Genomic DNA, 23173 nt, shown 5'->3' on the forward strand with positions numbered 1-23173 from the left:
TCCTGCTTTATTTTTTCTTTATGGTACTGATAGCACCTGACATTATCTCTGCCTTTGTTTCCGTTGGAATGTGAGCCAGATGAAGACCATGGGTTAGTTCTGTTTACTGCCACGTCGCAGAGCTTTGGAGAATGATTTACTGCCACGTCGCAGAGCTTTGGAGGATGGCTGACATACATAGTAGTATTGCTAAACAAATGCATACCCTCCCTGTGGGGACAGATCTAAATAGCCATCTTGGCTGGGGCCTAGTCTTAGCTCCATTCATTAATGCTTGATCTTTTTTTATTTTTGTTTTGAGACAGGGTGTCACTCTTTTGCCTTAGCTGGAATGCAGTGGCGTGAGCTTGGCTGACTGCAACCTCCACCACCACCCAGGCTCAAGTGAGCCTCCCGAGTAGCTGGGACGTCCTGCTAATTTTTATTTTTTATTTTATTATTATTATTATTATTATTATTATTTTTTGTGGTAGAGACAAGGTTTTGCCATGTTGACCAGTCTGGTCTTGAATTCAAACTCCTAGGCTCAAGCCATTCACGCACCTCGGCCTCCCAAAGTGCTGGGATTACAGGAGTAAGCTGCTGCACCCAGCCCTCGATCTTTTTAAACTTAGGCAGATACAGTCAAATTAACACAGAAATAGAGAACAGATAGATGGAATAATTTTCAGCTTAAAAATCACATTTGTGGTTGGGCGTGGTGGCTCACGCCCATAATGCCAGCACTTTGGGAGTCCAAGGTAAACAGATCACCTGAGGTCAGAGACTAGCCTGGCCAACATGTTGAAGTCTACTAAAAATACAAAAATTAGCCAGGCGTGGTGGTGGGTGCCTGTAATCCCAGCTACTTGGGAGACGGGCAGGAGAATCCCTTGAACCCAGGAGGCGGAGGTTGCAGTGAGTGGAGATTGCGCCATTGCACTCCAGCAGGAGCAACAAAAGCGAAATTCGGCTCACAAAAAATCACATTGGTGAGTCGGGCGTCTCCAGTGGACACCTTTCGAGACAGGTGCAGTTCAATGGTGATTCCTTGCCTTTCTGGATACTTGTGCTTTATCCCTTTGCCTGGCTGCCTGTAAGCCAGGAGTTTAGAGATGGTAGATTGTTCTGTTAAAGAACATTGAAGATTTTTCTTCAGCTTCCAGCTTTCTGTGTTCAGGTGCTTGGTGTTAGTGTCTGTTTATAGCTGTTCATCTGGACTCTTCTTAGCTTAGGAACATAATGACACATCCAGAGTTGGTGTATGCAAGTCACTTTGTTGTAATAGATGGTGTTTTAATTTTGGGACAGATGTATCGTCAGGTCTTTCAGTTAAAACCTCTTTCTATGATGTCCTCAAGGCGAAGATTGTTCCAGGCCTCCAGTCCCATGACCAGTCTACATAGGCCTCTTTAAGCTAAATACCCTTTACATGAAAGGCAGTGTGGGATAAAAGCATGAAAGACATAGGAGGCTAAAACTCTTGATTTTATTCTAATACCTCTGACCTAAAAATTATAAAGTTTTTTACAACTCATGTCTGTTTTAGGCCTTGGACTCCTTTTATCTCTTACTTGGGTTGCCTGTCTTAGGTTTGATCTATAAAACTCTTCTGTCTCAAGATTTTAGAGCTGTTCCAATACCATAATGCTCATTAAATCTAATGTCTTTGTTCTAGGGTAAACTGGTCCATGCTAATTTTGGTACTAAAAAAGACTTTGAGGATTTAGACTCTCCTGTGAATGGATCTATAGTGATTGTCAGAGCAGGAAAAATCACCTTTGCAGAAAAGGTGAGTGTGGGTTATTATAATATTCAATACAGTACTTTGGTATCTTACTCTTCAGGTAAATTATTTATTTATTTAGTTTTTTTTTTGAGACGGAGTCTCGCTCTGTCGCCCAGGCTGGAGTGTAGTGGCCAGATCTCAGCTCACTGCCAGCTCCGCCTCCCGGGTTTACGCCATTCTCCTGCCTCAGCCTCCCGAGTAGCTGGGACTACAGGCGCCCGCCACCTCGCCCGGCTAGTTTTTGTATTTTTTATTTTTATTTTTTTTATTTTTTATTTTATTTTTTTTTTTTTGAGGCGGAGTTTCGCTCTGTCGCCCGGGCTGGAGTACTGTGGCCGGATCTCAGCTCACTGCATGCTCCGCCTCCCGGGTTCACGCCATTCTCCTGCCTCAGCCTCTGGAGTAGCTGGGACTACAGGCGCCCGCCACCTCGCCCGGCTAGTTTTTTGTATTTTTTAGTAGAGACGGGGTTTCACCGTGTTAGCCAGGATGGTCTCCATCTCCTGACCTCGTGATCCGCCCGTCTCGGCCTCCCAAAGTGCTGGGATTACAGGCTTGAGCCACCGCGCCCGGCTATATTTCTTGTTAATATTCTTATATTCTGAAAACCAGCAATCTTAAACTCTCATACCAGATAATACAATTTATTAAAAGTGCTAAACAAATCAAATAAGTTCCACTTCTCTAATCAGAAATGCTTAAGTGAAAGCCATTTGTCTGTATAACTCAGTTTTATGCATATACAGAATACAGTTAAAAGCATGTTTTATAAAAAGGAAAATAAATAGCTAAACATACACAAGGAACTAGATTGGAACATATCAAAGGACAGTGGTGATTTCTGCATTTTTAAAGAAGTGGCAGGGCTCACACCTGTAATCCCAACACTTTGAGAGGCTAAGGTGAGAGGACTGCTTGAGCCCTGGGGGCTGTGAGCTGTGCCTTGTGCCACTCCAGCCTGGGTGACAGTGGGACTGAAAAAAGTGGTTGTCTTAGATGGGTTTTTGTTATTTTTCTTTTTTTTTTTTTTTTTTGAGATGGAGTCTCAGTCACCCTGGCTGGAATGCAGTGGTGTGATCTCAGCTCACTGCAACCTCTGCCTTCTGGGTTCAAGCGATGCTCCTGCCTCAGCCTTCTGAGTAGCTGGGATTACAGGCGTCTGCCACCATGCCCGGCTAATGTTTGCATTTTTAGTAGAGGGGGATTTCACCAAGTTGGCCTGGCTGGTCTTGAACTCCTGACCTCAGGTGATCCGCCTGTCTCGGCCTCCCAAATTGCTGGGATTACAGGCGTGAGCCACCACTCCTGGCCTTCGTTATTCTTTTTTTTTTTTTTTGAGACGGAGTTTTGCTCTTTTGTTCAGGCTGGAGTGCAGTGGCTTACTGCAACCTCTGCCTTACAGTTTCAAGCGATTCTTGTGCCTCAGCCTCCCGAATGGCTGGGATTACAGGTGCCTGCCACTAAGCCCAGCAAATTTGTGTATTTTTAGTCGAGATGGGATTTCACCATGTTGGCCAGGCTGGTTTCAAACTCCTGACCTCATGATCCGCCCGCCTCAGCCTTGCAAGGTGTTGGAATTACAGGCGTGAGCAACCACGCCCGGCCCGTTATTCTTACTTTGCAAACAAGTGAGTTAATTTTTCAGGAAACAATTAACATATTACCAGATAAACAATTTGAAATATTTGGAAGTATTATAAGTTTAGTCCTCTGTAACCATTTGGCCTTTAGCATAATGTCCAAGAAGTATTCTCATTTCGTATGGTCAGATTTTCATTTTCTGAGCTTTATATGTTTTCTTTTAGGTTGCAAATGCTGAAAGCTTAAATGCAATTGGTGTCTTGATATATATGGACCAGACTAAATTTCCCATCGTTAAGGCAGACCTTTCATTCTTCGGACATGTGAGTTATTTCTTGAGTAAATCGCCGTTTTGAGTTCTTTTTTTTTTTTTTTTGAGACGGAGTCTCGCTCTGTCGCCCAGGCTGCAGTGCAGTGGCCGGATCTCAGCTCACTGCAAGCTCCGCCTCCCGGGTTTACGCCATTCTCCTGCCTCAGCCTCCCGAGTATCTGGGACTACAGGCGCCCGCCACCTCACCCGGCTAGTTTTTTGTATTTTTTTAGTAGAGACGGGGTTTCACCGTGTTTGCCAGGATGGTCTCGATCTCCTGACCTTGTGATCCGCCCGTCTCGGCCTCCCAAGTGCTGGGATTACAGGCGTGAGCCACCGCCCCCGGCCCGTTTTGAGTTCTTTGAATTGTTCTTGGATTCCTATATTAGCAGAAATAGCACTGTGTCTTCCTTAAATGCTCTTTTTCTGGGAGGGCGTTAGCAGTAAGCAAGAAGATAGATTACATTGACTTTGAGGCTTTATTATTTGTTGGTAAAAGTACTTTATCAATAGTGCCTTGAACTGAGAATTTCCACATGCCATGAAAACAGGAGTCACATTGTAGAGCCACTCAGATTTTTGAGGCTTTAAGTTGGTAAACTAAGGTTGGGCTGCAGCCTTACACCAAATCTGAATCTTACACCAAATCCGAATCTTACAGAGAACTTTTGAGGAAGTATGTGATGGAGCGAATTGCCCTTTTGTTTTCCTAGGCTCATCTGGGAACAGGTGACCCTTACACACCTGGATTCCCTTCCTTCAATCACACTCAGTTTCCACCATCTCATTCGTCAGGATTGCCTAATATACCTGTCCAAACGATCTCCAGAGCTGCTGCCGAAAAGCTGTTTGGGTAAGTTTTTATTTGACAGCTGTCTTGCAGGGTGAGGTTTTATGGTTAGGGAAGAACGGTAATTTGTTGATTAAAATGTTAAACATGATTATAATTTTCCACATTTGGGAATTTGGAGGATGGTTAGCTGTTACCTTGGTACAGATAAAAGTGAATTTTTCTCTATAAAGAGATCTTAATAATGGACTTTGGACTTCTTGTGCAAGATTCCTGGCGTAACTTCTGCTCAAGCACTTCTGTGCTGAGGCACGATGCCTGTGGCAACCCGTTCAGTTAGTGGAGAGAATCTGTTAGAATTCATATTGGGTAAAATCCTATTCCCTGAAACATCCATTTGTCTGGATTTTTCTTCTTTTTTTTATTTTTTTTTTATTTTTATTTTTTATTTTTTTTTGAGGCGGAGTCTAGCTCTGTCGCCCGGGCTGGAGTGCAGTGGCCGGATCTCAGCTCACTGCAAGCTCCGCCTCCCGGGTTCACGCCATTCTCCTGCCTCAGCCTCCCGAGTAGCTGGGACTACAGGCGCCCGCCACCTCGCCCGGCTAGTTTTTGTATTTTTAGTAGAGACGGGGTTTCACTGTGTTAGCCAGGATGGTCTCGATCTCCTGACCTCGTGATCCGCCCGTCTCGGCCTCCCAAAGTGCTGGGATTACAGGCTTGAGCCACCGCGCCCGGCCTGGATTTTTCTTCTAAGCAACACGGGATGATTCCAGTTTCCTTGTCTGTAGATTGAGAAGCCTCCCTTCTCATGCTGGTTTCCAGAGAAACCATTTGTGGTCGTGGCGCGCTCTTGGATATCCTCCCTGTAGTGTTAGTGCTCCTCTTTAAAAACAGCCCAGTTCTATTACAGGACGTAGCATTAGTTTTGATTTGGATGTGGACATATTTCTCTTCCTGTTGTTATAGGATAGAGATCGAATTTTAGACCTTTATGAAAGCATTTATCTCCTGTATGACATAGGCTCTCTGATCCTGTTTCTTGAACATAATTGGATAGTGAAAATATATTCTACCTGATAGTCTCAAATGAAGAACGTCTGTATGTAAGGAGTACGTGAAATACCATGACTATTGATCATGCTAAGAGGCCTTTAGCATAGGGGAGGGAGTGTGTAACATACCATGACTATTGATCATGCTAAGAGGCCTTTAGCATAGGAAGGAGTGTGTAACATACTATGACCATTGATAATGCTAAGAGGCATTTAGCATAGGTGATTTTTGTTGACTCATTCTACTTACCACCTACAAGTCATAACAAACCTGTGAAGCCAGTGACGCATCTTTCCCTTATGTAGTAGGGGAGTAATAATGTTTCAACCTATATTTGTGTAATTAAGCCCCCTTAGGAACAGCTATTATTTGGGGTAACACAGAGGAATTAGACGGGGGAAGCATAGGATTTTTTTTTTTTTTTTTTTTTTGTGATAGTCTTACTCTGTTGCCCAGGCTGGAGTGCAGTAGTGTGATCCTGGCTCACTGCAACCTCCACCTCCTGGGTTCAAGGAATTCTGCCTTAGCCTCCCAAAGTGCTGGGATTACAGGCGTGAGCCACTGCACCCAGCTAAGGAATATTTTTTATAACAGATAAGAATGTATACTATCCTTATTAGTGGTGACAGTTGGGAAACATAAAAATGTATTAATATCCTTTTATATATTAAAAGAACTTCATTTTGAGTCCATCTTGGTATGTATTCCAAATACAAACTACATAACTGTGTCTGGCAGAAAGGCATGTGTCAGAGGAGGACAGTTAGAAGTTTTGTAAAATATTGCTTAAACTAGGAATTCGTGGTTTTCAGTTGGCTGCCTACAGATCAAAGTAAGACACAAATGGTTCACCACTAGAGAGTAAGTTTGTTTTTGTTTTTGTTTTGTTTTTGAGACAGAAATTTTGCTCTGTTGCCCAGGGTAGAGTGCAGTGGCGTGATCTCGGCTCACTGCAGCCTCTGCCTCCCAGGTTCAAGCGATTCTCCTGCCTCAGCCTCCTGAGTAGCTGGGATTACAGGCACCCGTCACCACGCCCAGTTAATTTTTGTATTTTTAGTAGTAACGGGGTTTCACCATGTTGGTCAGGCTGGTCTCGCACTCCTGACCTTGTGATCCACCTGCCTTGGCCTCGCAGAGTGCTGGGATTAAAGGGGTGAGGCACTGCGCCTGCCCTAGAGTAAGTTTTGTTTATATGTCCTCTTAGTCTAGAACCTCACTAGACAGACAGAAGTAAACTTTGGGCAAGGAGCAATAACTCAGAACTTATGCCTGCTTTCTGGTTCTAGAAATATGGAGGGAGACTGTCCCTCTGACTGGAAAACAGACTCTACATGTAAGAGGGTAACCTCGGAAAACAAGAGCGTGAAGCTCACGGTGAGCAATGTGCTGAAAGAGACAAAAATTCTCAACATCTTTGGAGTTATTAAAGGCTTTGTAGAACCAGGTAAAGACCGCCCCCACCCCCCTTGGTTTTTTTTGTTGTTGTTGTTGTTGTTTTCTTTGCTGTTCTTAAGGATGTGGCTAGAGAAGGAGGGGGTGTACGATGTTGGCTTGACTTGGTTTTATGAAGTGCTTAATCTTGTCTGTCCTAAAGTGAATTGTTTATGTGTCAGATTTTTTTGTTTTTGTTTTTGTTTTTTTGAGGAGTTTCACTCTTGTTGCCCAGGCTGGAGTGCAGTGGCGTGATCTCGGCTCACTGCAACCTCTGCCTCACAGCTTCAAGCGATTCTCCTGCCTCAGCCTCCCCAGTAGCTGGGATTACAGGCGTGCACCACCACGCCTGGCTAATTTTGTATTTTTAGTAGACAGGGTTTCTCCATGTTGGTCAGCCTCTAGGAGGTCAGCTCCTGACCTCAGGTGATCTGCCTGCCTCGGCCTCCCAAAGTGCTGGGATTACAGGTGTGAGCCACTGCGCCTGGCCTATGTGTCAGTTTTACTGGGAGGTAATAAGGCCCTAGGAAATTCTTGTTAAAAATTGACCATTGTGACTAGAAAATCTATTCTAAGTTATTGACTAGACGAGTGATAAGCAAATTTCTTAAGGGGGCAGATAATAAGCCTTTTGCAGGCTCTACAGTCTCTGTTTTAGCTGTTCAACTCTGTAGAAGCAAGCAAATAGGCATAGACTGTGCGTAATGAATGGGTATGCAGGCTGTAGTTTGCCAGTCCCTAGAGTTGAGTTTAAATGCACTCAAATAGCCAACACCTACTAAGAAATAAGAAAATGACGACTGGCCCCGCTATGTACTCAAAATCTTATTTGCGGATCTCCCATATTGCTCTTTGTAGGTTACTTAAAAAAAATTATTCCTGTTCTTTTATTCTTTCACTTAAGAAGTCAGTAAATTTAAATAGTAGTGTAGGAAAAAAGTAGCTCTACTAGTAAAGTAAAATTAATATTCTCATGTGAATTTTTAATTCCTAGAGTTTTTAGTCAGATTTGAAGTAAGGTGCTTTTATTCTTAATACATATACTGCACTTTTACCTTTCTACTGATGTGCTAATTGTAGAAAAGTTTAGAAGCTTATTATGTAAATTCTTCCTCTTTTGTTTTTAAAGATCACTATGTTATAGTTGGGGCCCAGAGAGATGCGTGGGGCCCCGGAGCTGCAAAATCCAGTGTAGGGACAGCTCTCCTATTGAAACTTGCCCAGATGTTCTCAGATATGGTCTTAAAAGGTAGAGTACAAATTTTGGTTCTTTTGAATATTGGTGCACTACATACAGTTCTAGATGTTGTACTGTGCTTTGCTTACTTTGCCTGCATTCCTGTGGTTCCCTCCTGCTAGACTCTAGTTCTTAAATACAAGGCAGATTGTCTTTTGTTGTAGCTGCCTTTTTCTTTGAAACAGCTTTCCATAAAATGTCTTAGCTGTGCTGAAAATCACCAGTTTCTTTGAGACAGTGGATTATTAAGCCCCAGTGCTTAGTTTGATGTATCCAGCATGATAAGTCGGACCATAGTCCCTAAGTAATCTATTGGAAAGCAGTAGCATACCTCTGTACTCATGTACTGAGACCTAACAGCTATTGGAATTTTGTTATGTTTATTCATTTATTTTTTGAGACAGAGTTTAACTCTGTTGCCCAGGCTGGAGTGCAGTGGCACGATCTCAGCTCACTGCAACCTCCTCCTCCTGCCTCAGCCTCCTGAGTAGCTGGGATTACAGGCGCCCACCACCATGCCTGGCTAGTTTTTGTATTTTTAGTAGAGATGGGGCTTCACCATGTTGGCCAGTCTGGTCTCCTGACCTCAAGTGATTCACCCGCCTCAGCCTCCCAAACTGCTACGAGTGAGCCACTGTGCCCCGCCTCTTTTGTTTATTTTTGAGCCTTTCTGTCCTACTTGCCACTCTTTCACACTCCTACCCACCCACACATTCAAAATCATCATATTCTTGAATCTTTGGGTCACAGGGCAAATTGCAATGCTTATCTTTAATATAGAGTACATTAATGGAGGAAAAAAAATACTGAGGGAAGTGGGTGGGATGGAGGACAGTGATACATGTATCCCCAAAAGGCGCTGTCACAAATGTAGTTTCTCTGCAAACTCTTCTTATAACTTAAATTTGTGAATTTTTATTTTATTTTAGAGTTATTTTTAAAAAATCCAATGTTGTTTTGATTTACTTCTATGCAAATTGTTCTCAAGATGTGCATCATCATACTTACACTGTTTTCAGTGATCTCTGGGTCCAGAAGTTAAGGAACTGAAAGAATGAAATTGTAAAAGGGCGACTGACTACTGGCCCCGCTATGTACTCGCAATGTTATTTGCAGATCTCCTGTATTGCTCTTTGTAGGTTACTTAAAAAAAAAATTATTCCTGTTCTTTTATTCTTTCACCTGGAGTCTCAAAGATTTTGTTAGTATTTTTTTTTTTTTTTCTTTTTTGGCTCAGAAAAAAAAAGATTTTGGAATCTGCTATCTTGGAGTTAGACCTTCTGATTCATCTGAAGTGGGATACCTTCCATCCCTGCCCGTGTATAACCGTTCCTAAGATCAAGCTAACTTTCTTCTCTTTCAGATGGGTTTCAGCCCAGCAGAAGCATTATCTTTGCCAGTTGGAGTGCTGGAGACTTTGGATCAGTTGGTGCCACTGAATGGCTAGAGGTATTCTTTATCATCATCTATTCCCATATTGGGCACCGGAGCTTGTGGGCTCAGGCTCTCCTCCAGAAATGAAGTTCTTATAGGTTTGATTTTACCATTTTTGCCTTTGCGCTTAGTCTCAATAGAGTCCAGAATTGAAAATGAATCCCTATTGCTACTGTATGTGATAAATAAATAGATTTATACTTATTAGTGTTTTCTCTTCTAGGGATACCTTTCATCCTTGCATTTAAAGGCTTTCACTTATATTAATCTGGATAAAGCGGTGCTTGGTAAGTATCCCTTTCTTTGGCTGTTTATGAATTCAGGTAAACTACTTTTTTTTTTTTTTTTTTGAGATGGAGTTTCGTTCTTGTCGCCCAGGCTGGAGTGCAATGGCACAATCTTGGCTCACTGCAAGCTCCGCCTCCCAGGTTCAAGTGATTCTCCTGCCTCAGCCTCCTGAGTAACTGGGATTACAGGTGCTGACTACCACGCCCAGCTAATTTTTTGTATTTTTAGTACAAAAAATTGACAATGTTTCACTATGTTGGCCAGGATGGTCTCGAACTCCTGACCTCAGGCAATTCGCCTGCCTCGGCCTGGGATTACAGACGTGAGCCACCATGCCTGGCCGGGTAAACTACTTTGAAGTGGAAGGAAGCTTTTTTTTGAGACAGGGTCTCACTCTATTGCCCAGGCTAGAGTGCAGTGGCACAATCTTGGCTCACTGCAGCCTTGACCTCCTGGGCTCAGGTGATCCTCCCACTGCAGCCACCTGGCTAATTTTTTTTTATAGAGGTAGGTTTTTGCCATGTTGCACAGGCTGGTCTCAAACTCCTGAGTTCAGGCATTCTACTTCAGCTGCCCAAAATGCTGCGGTTATATGCATGAGCCATTGCCCTCAGCCTGTATCTTAACCTTCCTTTAAATAGTCAGTCAAGTTACACAGTGAACACATATTGCCTTGTCTAGAGCAGTGGGTGGTTCTCAATGTGGCCCCCAGATCAGCAGCATCAGGAACTGTTACAATGCAAACTTTCAGGTCCACCCCAGACCTTTGAGTCAGAAATGGGAGTGTTGGTCTAAAAACTGGGCTTTTTTGGCTAGGCATGGTGGCGCACGCCTGTAATCCCAGCACTTGGGGAGGCCAAGGCAGGCGGATCACCTGAGGTCAGGAGTTCGAGACCAGCCTGGCCAACATGGTGAAACCCCATCTCTACTATAAAAATACAAAAATTAGCTGGGCGTGGTGGTGGGCACCTGTAATCCCAGCTACTCAGGTGGCTGAGGCAGGAGAATCACTTAAACCCAGGAGGCAGAGGTTGCAGTGAGCCAAGATGGTGCCTTTGCTCTCCAGTCTGGGTGACAGAGCGAGACTCCATCTCAAAAAAACAAACAAAAAAACTGGGCTTTTTTTTTTTGGGCAACGCTTGGGGAATAAAAACCTGTTATTTTCTTAAGGACAAAGTATCCTGAAGCAAAGAAACCCAAACAAATAAACAAAAAACTTTAACAAGCATTCCAGGTAATTCTGATGCACTAAAGTTTTAGGACCATAAGTCTGGACTATTTTGAGGTGAGAAGAAACTAAACTATGCCATATAGAATGGTACTGAGAGAGTAATTCACATCCTATTCTGTTGTGGCGTCACTGATAGAAATATTGGATAATCAAACTTCTAGAAGAGTTTGAATGTTCACTGGCAGCAGAAAATTGACAGTTGAGTGTTATTTAAAGTGCAGATTACGTTCAACAGGAATGGGGTAAAAAAGAAAGTGCAGATGTAGCTGATGAACTGAGAATAGTGAAATGTCTACATGGGGGAAAAAAGGAAAGAGTTACAATTAAGCCTCTCTAGGTTAGTTATTTCCCTGTTGTATGTTTGCAGCAGAATGTGCTGAGTGTAGCAAGCATGTTGTAGCTCTCACCTGGGTGAACCAGCAAGTCAAATGTGAAATTGCTAATGGGGGAGGCTGCACATGTATGGAGGCAGTGGATTTATGGGACCTCCAGGTACCTTTTTCTTAATTTTGCTGCTGAACCTAAAACTGCTGATATTTTTAAAAAGATCACTAGGATTAAAGTATGCAAACTCAAGGATTAGTAAGAGCCTCACTTGAGTCAAGTTATCATAGTTGCTAAAGAACTTGATACCAGAATTGCTTTTGTCTACTTGATGAATAGGATAGCTGTTGCGTAGGGCCACTGATCTAGATTACTGTCTTATTTGTCAAGTACTTGTAGAAGTAGCAGTGTGAAAATTACTGGAGTGGAGAAGGGGCAATGATAAAATAATTTCTTTTCAGGTACCAGCAACTTCAAGGTTTCTGCCAGCCCGTTGTTGTATACGCTTATTGAGAAAACAATGCAAGATGTGAGTATATACCTCATTACAAAAATGTATGACTTAATTTTTTGTTGAATCGACCTGAGATAAAAAACACTGATATGTAAAACCGTAGTCAGTAACAAAAACTAGGAATTGAGAATAAATTCTATAGCAGCATTATTAAAGAGATACTTGCCTGTTGAACCGTATGAGATGAGGAGGTATATGAAGGGCTGCAATCTCAAAAAATATGTCGTCTCTTTAGGAATATATAACAAAATGCCATGAGGCCTGAGCTGTAGTGCAGGTGCCCACAGGGAATTGTCTGTAGAGTTACAATGCTAAGGAAGGCTGAAATCAACTTGAACTATACTTTGAGACAGCTGTACGAAATATTCATTGAATAAAGAATTGCCATAGTTTTGAGTGAGGGAGCAGCATATGAAAGAAAACATTTGCTTAATGGGATTAGAGACTATATTGGAGTGAGTGAAGTTAGATACAAGTCAGATAGCAGATATTGGCTTTTATCCGAAGGGATACTAGGGATTATAGGATCTCAAGCAAGGCAATAATGAATTTACCAGTTAGGTTGGTGGCATAAGATGCACTAGAGGCCGGGTGCGGTGGCTCAAGCCTGTAATCCCAGCACTTTGGGAGGCCGAGACGGGCGGATCACGAGGTCAGGAGATCGAGACCATCCTGGCTAACACGGTGAAACCCCGTCTCTACTAAAAAAATACAAAAAACTAGCTGGGCGAGGTGGCGGCACCTGTAGTCCCAGCTACTCCGGAGGCTGAGGCAGGAGAATAGCGTGAATCCGGGAGGCGGAGCTTGCAGTGAGCTGAGATCCGGCCACTGCACTCCAGCCTGGGCGACAGAGCGAGACTCCGTCTCAAAAAATAAATAAATAAATAAATAAAATAAAATTAAAAAAGATGCACTAGAAGGAAGAAACCAGAAACAAGATAGGATTATGGAGCCTAAAGAGGGCTTTTACAATTGTGGGTATGCCACTGTGGTTTTTTGGGTGTTTTTTTTGAGACGGAGTCTCCCTCTGTTGCCCAGGCTGGGGTATAGTAAAGCAATCCTGGCTCACTGCAGCCTCCACCTCCTGGGTTCAAGTGATTCTCCTGCCACAGCCTCCAGAGTAGCTGGGATTACAGGCATGCACCACCACACCTGGCCAATGTTTGTATTTTTAGTAGAGACGGGGTTTCACCATGTTGGCCAGGATGGTCTCGATCTCTTGACCATGTGATCCTCCCACTCGGCCTCCCAAAGTGCTGGGATTACAGGTGTGAGCCACTGTGCCCGGCTTTTTTTTTTTTTTTTAAGAGACAGGGTCTTGCTCTGTTGCCCAGGCTGGTCTCAAACTTCTGGGCTTGAGTGATCTCCCACCTTGGCCTCCCAAAGTGTTGGGATTGCAGGTGTGAACTACCCCACCTGGCCTAGGCCCACTTTTAAAATGTTAATTAAGAAGAAAACATTTTTTTCTAACCGTAACTAAAGGAACTGAAAACATGAGCCTAGTTAGTAGTAACTTAACTTAATTGAGACTGTTTTAACTGTCATAAATAATTTCCTTTCAAGAAGATAGAATACAAGTTTTCTATTTATAAGTTTTTATAGAGTAACATGTTAGTGACTAGCCTGAATAAATAAGTTCCAAAAGGTTAGTTTTAATGATAATTTCTTATCTTACAGGTGAAACATCCGGTTACTGGGCGATCTCTCTATCAGGACAGCAACTGGGCCAGCAAAGTGTAAGTTGAGAAAAGTGAATGAACAAACTAATAGAAAAGCAAAGATTCTGCTTCCTGTGTCAGGTAGAATCCAAATCTGTCCTTGCATTGGGCTTACTTGCACCTAAAGATACTCAACTAAAGAATTTCTTTTGGATGTGAGGACTAGCATGATAGAACAGTCTTCTTTAAAAAACTTTCTAAAGACACATTCTTTCTTCTTGCAGTGAGAAACTCACTTTAGACAATGCTGCTTTCCCTTTCCTTGCGTATTCTGGAATCCCAGCAGTTTCTTTCTGTTTTTGTGAGGTAAGTCTGAGGAGCTCAAAAGCATTACATCAGTTCATTTAAATGACAGATGGCGAGAGGCGCTCTGAAAGGAAATGATCTTTATTTGGGAATGGGACATTGCAGTGGGAATGCCTGTGCTATCGTCAACTATGTGCTTTATTCAGAGAGGTAAAGGAAAACAAGGTTTTAAAGGACAAATGACAAGGATGACATAGTTATTTTGAGGTAATTATTCTTGACTACCAAGATCAGTCAAGGTTTACAGGCAGTTGCTCGGCAGATTTTCTCACAAGAGAATTTTTTTGGTGCAAGGTGGCAGTGGCCTCTGTAAGGTTATAGTTTTTGTAAAAAGGAAAACAAAACCCTTAGTCCTTGTTATCAAACATAGAAGGGTGAGATCCTTCTCTTCAGGGTTGCATTTTTGTTAACACTAGTGACTCCATTTTGCTTTTGCACGTATCTTAGTTGTTGGGGGTTTTTTTTTTGTTTGTTTTTTGACAGTGATGTCTTGCTCTGTCACCAAGGCTGGGGTACAGTGGCCAAATCATGGCTCACTGCAGCCTCCAGCAGTCTTCCCCCTTCAGCCTCCAAACCATTCGGATTACAGGCAAGAGCTACTTACTGCACCTGGTCATGGCTCTTCTTGTATCAACTTTGAGACCAAGTTTACTGGAGTGCTTAAAATGTTTTTTTTTTTTTTTTTTTTTTCTTTCTGAGACGGAGTCTCGCTCTGTCGCCCGGGCTGGAATGCAGTGGCAGGATCTCAGCTCACTGCAAGCTCCGCCTCCCGGGTTCACGCCATTCTCCTGTCTCAGCCTCCCGAGTAGCTGGGACTACAGGCGCCTGCTACCTCGCCCGGCTAGTTTTTTTTTGTATTTTTTACTAGAGACGGGGTTTCACTGTGTTAGCCAGGATGGTCTCGATCTCCTGACCTCGTGATCCGCCCGTCTCGGCCTCCCAAAGTGCTAGGATTACAGGCTTGAGCCACCGCGCCCGGCCAAAATGTTTTAAGAAGTTATACACAAGTGCCAGACGTGGGAGCTCACGTCTGTAATCCTGTAGCAGGACGAGCTGCAGACAAAACCCCTCAGACACCGAGTTAAAGAAGGAAGGGCTTTATTGGGCCGGAAGCTTTGGCAAGACTCACGTCTCCAAAAACCGAGCTCCCTGAGTGAGCCATTCCTGTCCCTTTTAAGGGCTCACAACTCTAAGGGGGTCGGCGTGAGAGGGTCGTGATTGATCAAGCAGTGGGTACGTGCCTGGGGGCTGCATGTACTGGTGATTTGAACAGAACAGGACGGGTTTTCACAATGCTGTTCCATACAATGTCTGGAATCTACAGACAACATAACCCGTTAGGTCAGGGGTCCATCTTTAACTAGGCCCAGGGTCCGGCGCTGGGCTGTCTGCCTCTGCCTTTTAGTTTCTACTTCTTTCTTTGGAGGCAGAAATTGGGCATAAGACAATATGAGGGGTGGTCTCCTCCCTTAATCCCAGCACTTTGGGAGGCCAAGGCAGGCAGATCACGAGGTCAGGAGTTTGAGACTAGCCTGACCAAAATGTTGAAACCCTGTCTCTGCTAAAAATACAAAAAATGAGTCGGATGTGGTGGCGGGCGCCTGTAAGCCCACTACTCAGGAGGCTGAGGCAGGAGAATCACTTGAACCTGGGAGATGGAGGTTGCAGTGAGCTGAGATGGAGCCACTGCATCCAGCTTGGGCGACAGAGCGAGACCCTGTCTCAAAAAAAAAAGTTATACACATGTAATTATTGCATGTTCTGTCATTATCAGTTTTAATATAGACTTGTTAATCTCAATTAGCTTAATTAGCGTTTGAGTTTATTGCTAAAACTTCTTTAAGTATGAGTTTTAATAATGAGTGTGGTGGGTCACACCTGTAATCCCAGCATTTGGGAGGCCAAGGTGGGTGGATCACTTGAGGTCAGGAGTTGAAGACCAGCCTGGCCAATGTGGTGAAACCCCATCTCTACTAAAAATACAAAAAAATTAGCTGGGTGTGGTGGCACATGCCTATAATCTCAGCTACTCAGGAGGCTGAGGTGGAAGAATCACTTGAACCCAGGCGGCAGAGGTTGCAGTGAGCTGAGATCGTGCCATTGCACTCCAGCCTGGGCGACAGAGCAAGACTCTGTCTAACAACAACAAAAAAACGAGGCTGATGGCCGGGCGTGGTGGCTCAAGCCTGTAATCCCAGCACTTTGGGAGGCCGAGACGGACGGATCACGAGGTCAGGAGATCGAGACCATCCTGGCTAACACGGTGAAACCCCGTCTCTACTAAAAATACAAAAACTAGCCGGGCGAGGTGGCGGGTGCCTATAGTCCCAGCTACTCCGGAGGCTGAGGCAGGAGAATGGTGGGAACCCGGGAGGCAGAGCTTGCAGTGAGCTGAGATCCGGCCATTGCACTCCAGTCCGGGCGACAGAGCGAGACTCCGCCTCAAAAACAAAAACAAAAACAAACAAACAAAAAAAAAACGAGGCTGATTTTCTTGAGTGACTGAGCAGTGGCCTGCCTATTGGACAGTTCAGCTGAACAGTATTTTCATCAGGCTGGGGGCAATAGCTCACACCTGTAATTCCAGCACCTTGGGTGGCTGAGGTGGCCAGGAGTGAGACCAGCCTGGGTAACATGCCTAGACTATATCTCTACAAACATTTTTTTAATTAAGCTGCCCAGTGGCACCTGTAGTCCCAGCTTCTTGGGAGGCTGAGGCAGGGGGGTCACTTGAGCCAGGAGCTCAAGCCTGCAGAGAGCCAGGATTGCATCAGCACACGCTAGCCTGGGTGACAGAGTGAGACCTTGTCTCAAGGTACATTTCATGTATGTTCTCTTTTTCCATGATAAAGGTCCAAACTTCCCAGAGAGGAAGACGTACAGCCTTAAGGAATTTGGCTAGAAATCTATTCAAGGCATATGATACGATAGAACAGGGATTCTGTAGAACCTGGAAGAAAGTCGTCACTCTAGGAGTAGGTTAGATTCAGAGAAGTAGCAAGAATGTACTTAAAGCAGCAGATAACGAGATCACATTGGGGTGGGAATATGTTAGAAGAAGCGGGGAGCTGTAGTAACTTACCTCGATGGGGAAGCCAGAATGTGAGGCTTTTGCTGGTAGAACTCATGTGAGTGCCATTGCCTTGCTTTTTCTTGCAGGACACAGATTATCCTTACTTGGGCACTACCATGGACACCTATAAGGAACTGGTGGAGAAGATTCCTGAGCTGAACAAAGTGGCACGAGCAGCGGCAGAAGTAGCTGGTCAGTTCGTGATTAAACTGACCCATGATGTTGAATTGAACCTGGACTATGAGAGGTACAACAGCCAGCTGCTTTTGTTTTTGAGGGATCTGAACCAGTACAGAGCAGATGTAAAGGTGAGCACTGATTCCAAGTATGTTTTTACTGCTTGGAATGTCAAACTACTTGAATGTCAAGTAGTTTGAAGTGTGATGTGTTCCTCTGTGTTCCCGGTGGGTGGAAGGATGATTGTAGCCAAAGTACATTTTAAAGTGAACGGAGGTATAATTTTACATAGAATTTGTAACTTGTTTGACAGAAGTTGGGAGGCTGTGGGTTAGAGACCTAGGACAGAGCTCAGCAGTGTTTCAGAATCTAGAGCAGTGTCAGGTTTTCTGTCACTCACATCTCCCAGGCAGCCCGTCACAGAATATGACGATCTCAGCCAGGAGTTGGGCTGTGTGTGTTTCAGACATGACACGGATGGAAAGACAGCACAGCTAGTAGGATTCTGTCTCGTATTGATCCCGTGCATCTAAAATTCAAATATTCCATTAAGTGAAACTGATAAGCAGGGTGAGGTGGTGCACGCCCGTAGCCCCAGCTACTTCTGCTGAGGCAGGAGAACTACTGGAGCCCAGCCTGGGCAACATAGCAAAATCCCATCTCTAAATAAATTAATAAAATAAATATTAAGTGGCTTCCAGATGGTTTTATGGTACTAGGAGTTGATTTTTTTAACGGATCTCTTAATTGAAGTAAATCACTGATAACCAAATCTTTTTATGTTTGTCTTTTCTTTTTTTTTTTGAGAGATAAAATCTCACTCTTGTCCCCCAGGCAGGAGTGCAATGGTATGATCCCGGCTCACTGCAACCTCCACCTCCCGGGTTCAAGCAGTTCTCCTGCCTCAGCTCCCCAGGTAGCTGGGATTACAGGTGTGAGCCACCATGCCTGGATAGTTTTTGTATTTTTAGTAGAGCTGAGGTTTTACCCTGTTGGACAGGCTGGTCTCAAACTCCTGACCTCAGGTGATCCGCCCGCCTCAGCCTCCCGAGTGCTGGGATGACAGGTGGGAGCCGCCGCGTCCACCTCCCACAGTGCTGGGATGACAGGTGGGAGCCGCCGTGTCCACCTCCCACAGTGCTGGGATGACAGGTGGGAGCCGCCGCGCCCGGCCCCTTATTTGTTTGTTGAAACGAATTGTAACTGTTGAAAATGGAACTTACCAGATGGAGATAACGATCCTGAAGTACATTGAACCACAGTGTTTTCCCCTATAGGGAAGTTTTCCCCCAAAAGGAGAATTGAACTGGAAACAATATAGTACATAGGATTGTATAATTATGTTTAAATTCTTAATGAGAATGGTTTTCTTACATGCTGGGCTGAAATAGAGTGTATATCACAGTCTATAGAGCTTGGAACCCTGTGCAAGGTGCTTTGGGAGTCTTGAGCTTATCTGCGAGTTCCTTTTATCAGAATCTTATTAACACACGTTAAATTAGAAAGGCACGCAAAAGAGCATCCTTAGAAACAAAACCGCTCATAGCGAAGAATGTCTGTTTCAGGAAATGGGCCTGAGTTTGCAGTGGCTGTATTCTGCTCGTGGAGACTTTTTCCGCGCTACTTCCAGACTAACAACAGATTTCAGGAATGCTGAGAAAACAGACAAGTTTGTCATGAAGAAGCTCAATGATCGTGTCATGAGAGTAAGTGAACTTTTGGAAAAGGAGGAACTAAAGTATGTGTAAAATTTTAATGCATAATCTTACACTTCCGCAGCGTGGACAAACTCTAGGAGCTAGAATTCCTTTAGGAAGGGCAGAAGGAGCATTCATGGCTTAGCTGTCATTTTCTATTTCTGCTCATTCAGACCTTGGCCAAACCTAGTCTTCTTGGAAGAGACTTGCTGTAAACCTTCCGGGTATGCTCCAATGGGGAAAAGAATCTGAACACATTTAAAGTTTTCCTTTGTAAAATGAATCAGTTTCCTTTAAACTATTTATCTATCTATCTATCTATCTATCTATCTATCTATCTATGAGACGGAGTTTCACTGTTGTTGCCCAAGCTGGAGTGCAATGGCACAATCTTGGCTCACTGCACCCTCTGCCTCCTAGGTTCAAGTGATTCTCCTGCCTCAGCCTCCCGAGTAGCTGTGATTACAGGTGCCCACCACCACGCCCAGCTCATTTTTTGTATTTTTAGTAGAAACGGAGTTTCACCATGTTAGCCAGACCAGTCTCGAACTCCCAACCTCAGGTGATCCACCGGCCTCTGCCTCCCAAAGTGCTGGTATTATAGGCGTGAGCCACTGTGCCCAGCCTCCTTTAGAATTTTAACCTTAGAAGATTAGCATTGGCCTGGTTCTCAGCATTCTTTTTTCCTTACTCTGCTATAGAAAGTCCGATCAGCTGGCTGGACTCAGTGGCTCAACGCCTGTAATTCCAGCACTTTGGGAGGCCGAGACAAGTAGGTCACCTGAGGTCAGGAGTTCAAGACCAGCCTGACCAACATAGAGAAACCCTGTCTCTACTAAAAATACAAAAATCAGTCGGGCGTGGTGGCTCATGCCTGTAATCCCAGCTACTTAGGAGGCTGAGGTAGGAGAATTGCTTGAAGTCGGGAGGTGGAGATTGTGATCGTGCCATTGCACTCCAGCCTGGGCAACAGAGAAACTCTGTCTCAAAAAAAGAGCGATCAGCATTCTTAATTTGGGAAATTTTACATTAGAAGTGAACAGCTGTTTTACTACAGAAGTCACAGGACAGTGTAAATTGCCTGATGTTTTGTTTTATAGGTGGAGTATTACTTCCTCTCACCCTATGTGTCTCCAAAAGAGTCTCCTTTCCGACATGTCTTCTGGGGCTCTGGCTCTCACACACTGTCAGCTTTACTGGAGAACTTGAAACTGCGTAGACAAAATAACAGTGCTTTTAATGAAACGCTGTTCAGAAACCAGTTGGCTCTCGCTACTTGGACTATTCAGGGAGCTGCAAATGCCCTCTCTGGTGACGTTTGGGACATTGACAATGAGTTTTAAATGTGATACCCGTAGCTTACATCAGAACAGCAGGATAGTCTAGTTTCTAGACTCGCGCTGATTGTGCTACGTTTTCAGTAGGGCTTCAAAACCTGATGTTAAAATTCCATCCCATCATCTTGGTACTACTAGATGTCCTTAGGCAGCAGCTTTTAATCCAGGGTAGACAACCTGTCCTTCAAGTTAAAGTGAATGACCACTTAAAAAATGTCCCTGATGGAATATTCCCCTCTCTCTAGAATCGTGAGTGTTGTGTAATGGTAACTGCCTCTTTCCTGTTGTTGTTAATGAAAATGTCAGAAACCAGTTGTGTAAATGATCGCTGTGAACCCTAAGGGCTGGTCTCTGCTGAAGGTTATAAGTGGTCGTTTACTTCGAGTGATCCTCCAACTTCATTTGATGCTGGATAGGAGACACCAGGTCGAAAGACCTTCTCCAAATGAGATCTAAGCCTTTCCATAAGGAATGTAGCTGGTTTCCTCATGCCTGAAAGAAACAGTTAACTTTCAGAAGAGATGGGCTTGTTTTCTTGCCAGTGAGGTCTGAAATGGAGGCCCTTCTGCTGGATCCAATGAGGCTCCACTGTTGAGTGCAGGAATAAGGCCTTCATATGTTAACCTCAATGTCATTTATGAAAAGAGGGGACCAGAAGCCAAAGACTTAGTGTATTTTCTTTTCCTCTGTCCCTTCCCCCATAAGCCTCCATTTAGTTCTTTGTTATTTTTGTTTCTTCCAAAGCACATTGAAAGACAACCAGTTTCAGGTGTTTAGTTGCAGACTCTGTTTGTCAGACTTCAAAGAATAATACACTGCCAAATTTTGGCCAAAGTGTTAATCTTAGGGGAGAGCTTTCTGTCCTTTTGGCACTGAGATATTTATTGTTTATTTATCAGTGACAGAGTTCACTATAAATGGTGTTTTTTTTTTATAGAATATAATTATCGGAAGCAGTGCCTTCCATAATTATGACAGTTATACTGTCGGTTTTTTTAAATAAAAGCAGCATCTGCTAATAAAACTCAACAGATACTGGAAGTTTTGCATTTATGGTCAACACTTAGGGGTTTTAGAAAACAGCCGCAAGCCAAATGTAATTGAATAACGTTGAAGCTAAGATTTAGAGATGAATTAAATTTAATTAGGGGTTGCTGAGAAGTGAGCACTGACCAGATAAGCATGCTAGTTTTCCTGGATGCAATGAATTGTGACCAGGTTGTAAATAAATGTCACTTAAAGGCTGTGGAAGCACTCCTGCACAATTTTATAGCTCAGTTTATCCAAGGTATAACTCTAATTCCCATTTTGCAAAATTTCCAGTACCTTTGTCACAATCCTAACACATTATCGGGAGCAGTGTCTTCCATAATGTATAAAGAACAAGGTAGTTTTTACCTACCACAGGGTCTGTATCGGAGACAGTGGTCTCCATATGTTACACTGAAGGGTGTAAGTAATTATCGGGAGCAGTGTTTCCCATAATTTTCTTCATGCAATGACATCTTCAAAGCTTGAAGATCGTTAGTATCTAACATGTATTCCCAACTCCTATAATTCCCTCTTTTAGTTTTAGTTGCAGAAACATTTTGTGGTCATTAAGCATTTGGTGGGTAAATTCAACCACTGTAAAATGAAATTACTACAAAATTTGAAATTTAACGTGGGTTTTTGTTATCCTTGTGGTTTCTCCAGCTCCTCTACTTAATGGGATAGTAGCATACATTTATAATGTTTGCTATTGACAAGTCATTTTAACTTTATCACCTTATTTGCATGTTACCTCCTGTAAACTTAGTGCGGACAAGTTTTAATCCAGAATTGGCCTTTTGACTTAAAGCAGGGGGACTTTGTATAGGAGGTTTGGGGGGTGTGGGGAGGGAGAGTCCCCAGAAGATCTTTGACATGTCTGCCTACCCATTCGTGGTTATAAATTAAATGTAGGTATGAATAAGTTTGAAGCTACATGAGTGAACCGTCGTTATAAACGTGACCATCAGCTGTTTGTCATAGGGCAGTTTGAAACTGCCTCCTAGGAAGAGGCTCATAGGGTCTCTTGAGGTTCTTAGTGTAACTCACCTAGATTTACAGCCTCACTGGAATCGTTTCACTACTCACAGTCTCTTTAATCTTCAGTTTTATCTTTAATCTCCTCTTTTATCTCGGACTGACGTTTAGTGTAGCTATGTGAAAAGATCATAGCCGAGATTCCTGGTTTGGTTGTTACACTTACGTACTTAGTGTGTGACATACTCAGAGTGTAACACAACATGAATAAAGGGCATGCGTTTTGCAGCAGTCAGTCTCTTCAGAAAACCCTCTTCTGTAGTAGGGTTGAGTTACTTCCTGTCAAGCCAGTATGTGGTAACAGGCTCATGATTCCCGAATGAAATACCAGACTAGTGACAAGCTCCTGGTCTTCAGATGTCTTCTCGTAAAGGAGATGGGCCTTTTGGAGGTAAAGGATACAGTTAGTGAGTTCTGTCATGATTCGCTATTCTGGAACTTGCATGACCTTTACTGTGTTAGCTCTTTGAATGTTGTGGAAATTTTAGACTTTCTTTGTAAACAAATGATATGTCCTTATCATTGTATAAAAGCTGTTATGTGCAACAATGTGGAGATTCCTTATCTGATTTAATAAAATACTTAAACACTGAGTTTTTTTTTAGATACATTTTTTAAAAAGAGCAGTTTTAGGCTCATAGCAAAATTAAACAGAATTCCCACATACCCACCGTTTCTGCCACGTACACACCCTCCATGACTGCCAGCACCTTGCACCACAGCGGCATGTTACAATGGGCAGCCTGCGTGGGCGCGCCGTCAGCGCCGTTAGTCTACTGTTTCTATTAGGGTTTGTTCTCCTGCGGTTTTTGACAAATGTGTAGTACCATTCTAGTA

At 43.5% G+C, this 23173-nt stretch overlaps 1 protein-coding gene across 1 annotated transcript in view; it reads left to right on the forward strand.

The window, feature by feature from the left end:
- TFRC (transferrin receptor) overlaps positions 1-22929 on the forward strand; it is a 34523-nt gene extending 11594 nt beyond the window's left edge. The window contains exons 7-19 of the mRNA XM_033213206.1: positions 1658-1771; positions 3574-3672; positions 4373-4512; positions 6789-6946; positions 8063-8182; positions 9534-9619; positions 9828-9891; positions 11909-11976; positions 13639-13697; positions 13904-13985; positions 17145-17366; positions 18801-18941; positions 20033-22929. Coding sequence (XP_033069097.1) covers positions 1658-1771; positions 3574-3672; positions 4373-4512; positions 6789-6946; positions 8063-8182; positions 9534-9619; positions 9828-9891; positions 11909-11976; positions 13639-13697; positions 13904-13985; positions 17145-17366; positions 18801-18941; positions 20033-20275 — 1596 coding nt within the window. The 3' untranslated portion in view covers positions 20276-22929. The remainder of the gene's footprint in view (positions 1-1657; positions 1772-3573; positions 3673-4372; positions 4513-6788; positions 6947-8062; positions 8183-9533; positions 9620-9827; positions 9892-11908; positions 11977-13638; positions 13698-13903; positions 13986-17144; positions 17367-18800; positions 18942-20032) is intronic.
- The last annotated feature ends 244 nt before the right edge of the window (positions 22930-23173 follow it).

Source organism: Trachypithecus francoisi, unplaced genomic scaffold (assembly GCF_009764315.1).
Source record: "Trachypithecus francoisi isolate TF-2019V2 unplaced genomic scaffold, Tfra_2.0 Lachesis_group0, whole genome shotgun sequence".
Taxonomy (NCBI): domain Eukaryota; kingdom Metazoa; phylum Chordata; class Mammalia; order Primates; family Cercopithecidae; genus Trachypithecus; species Trachypithecus francoisi.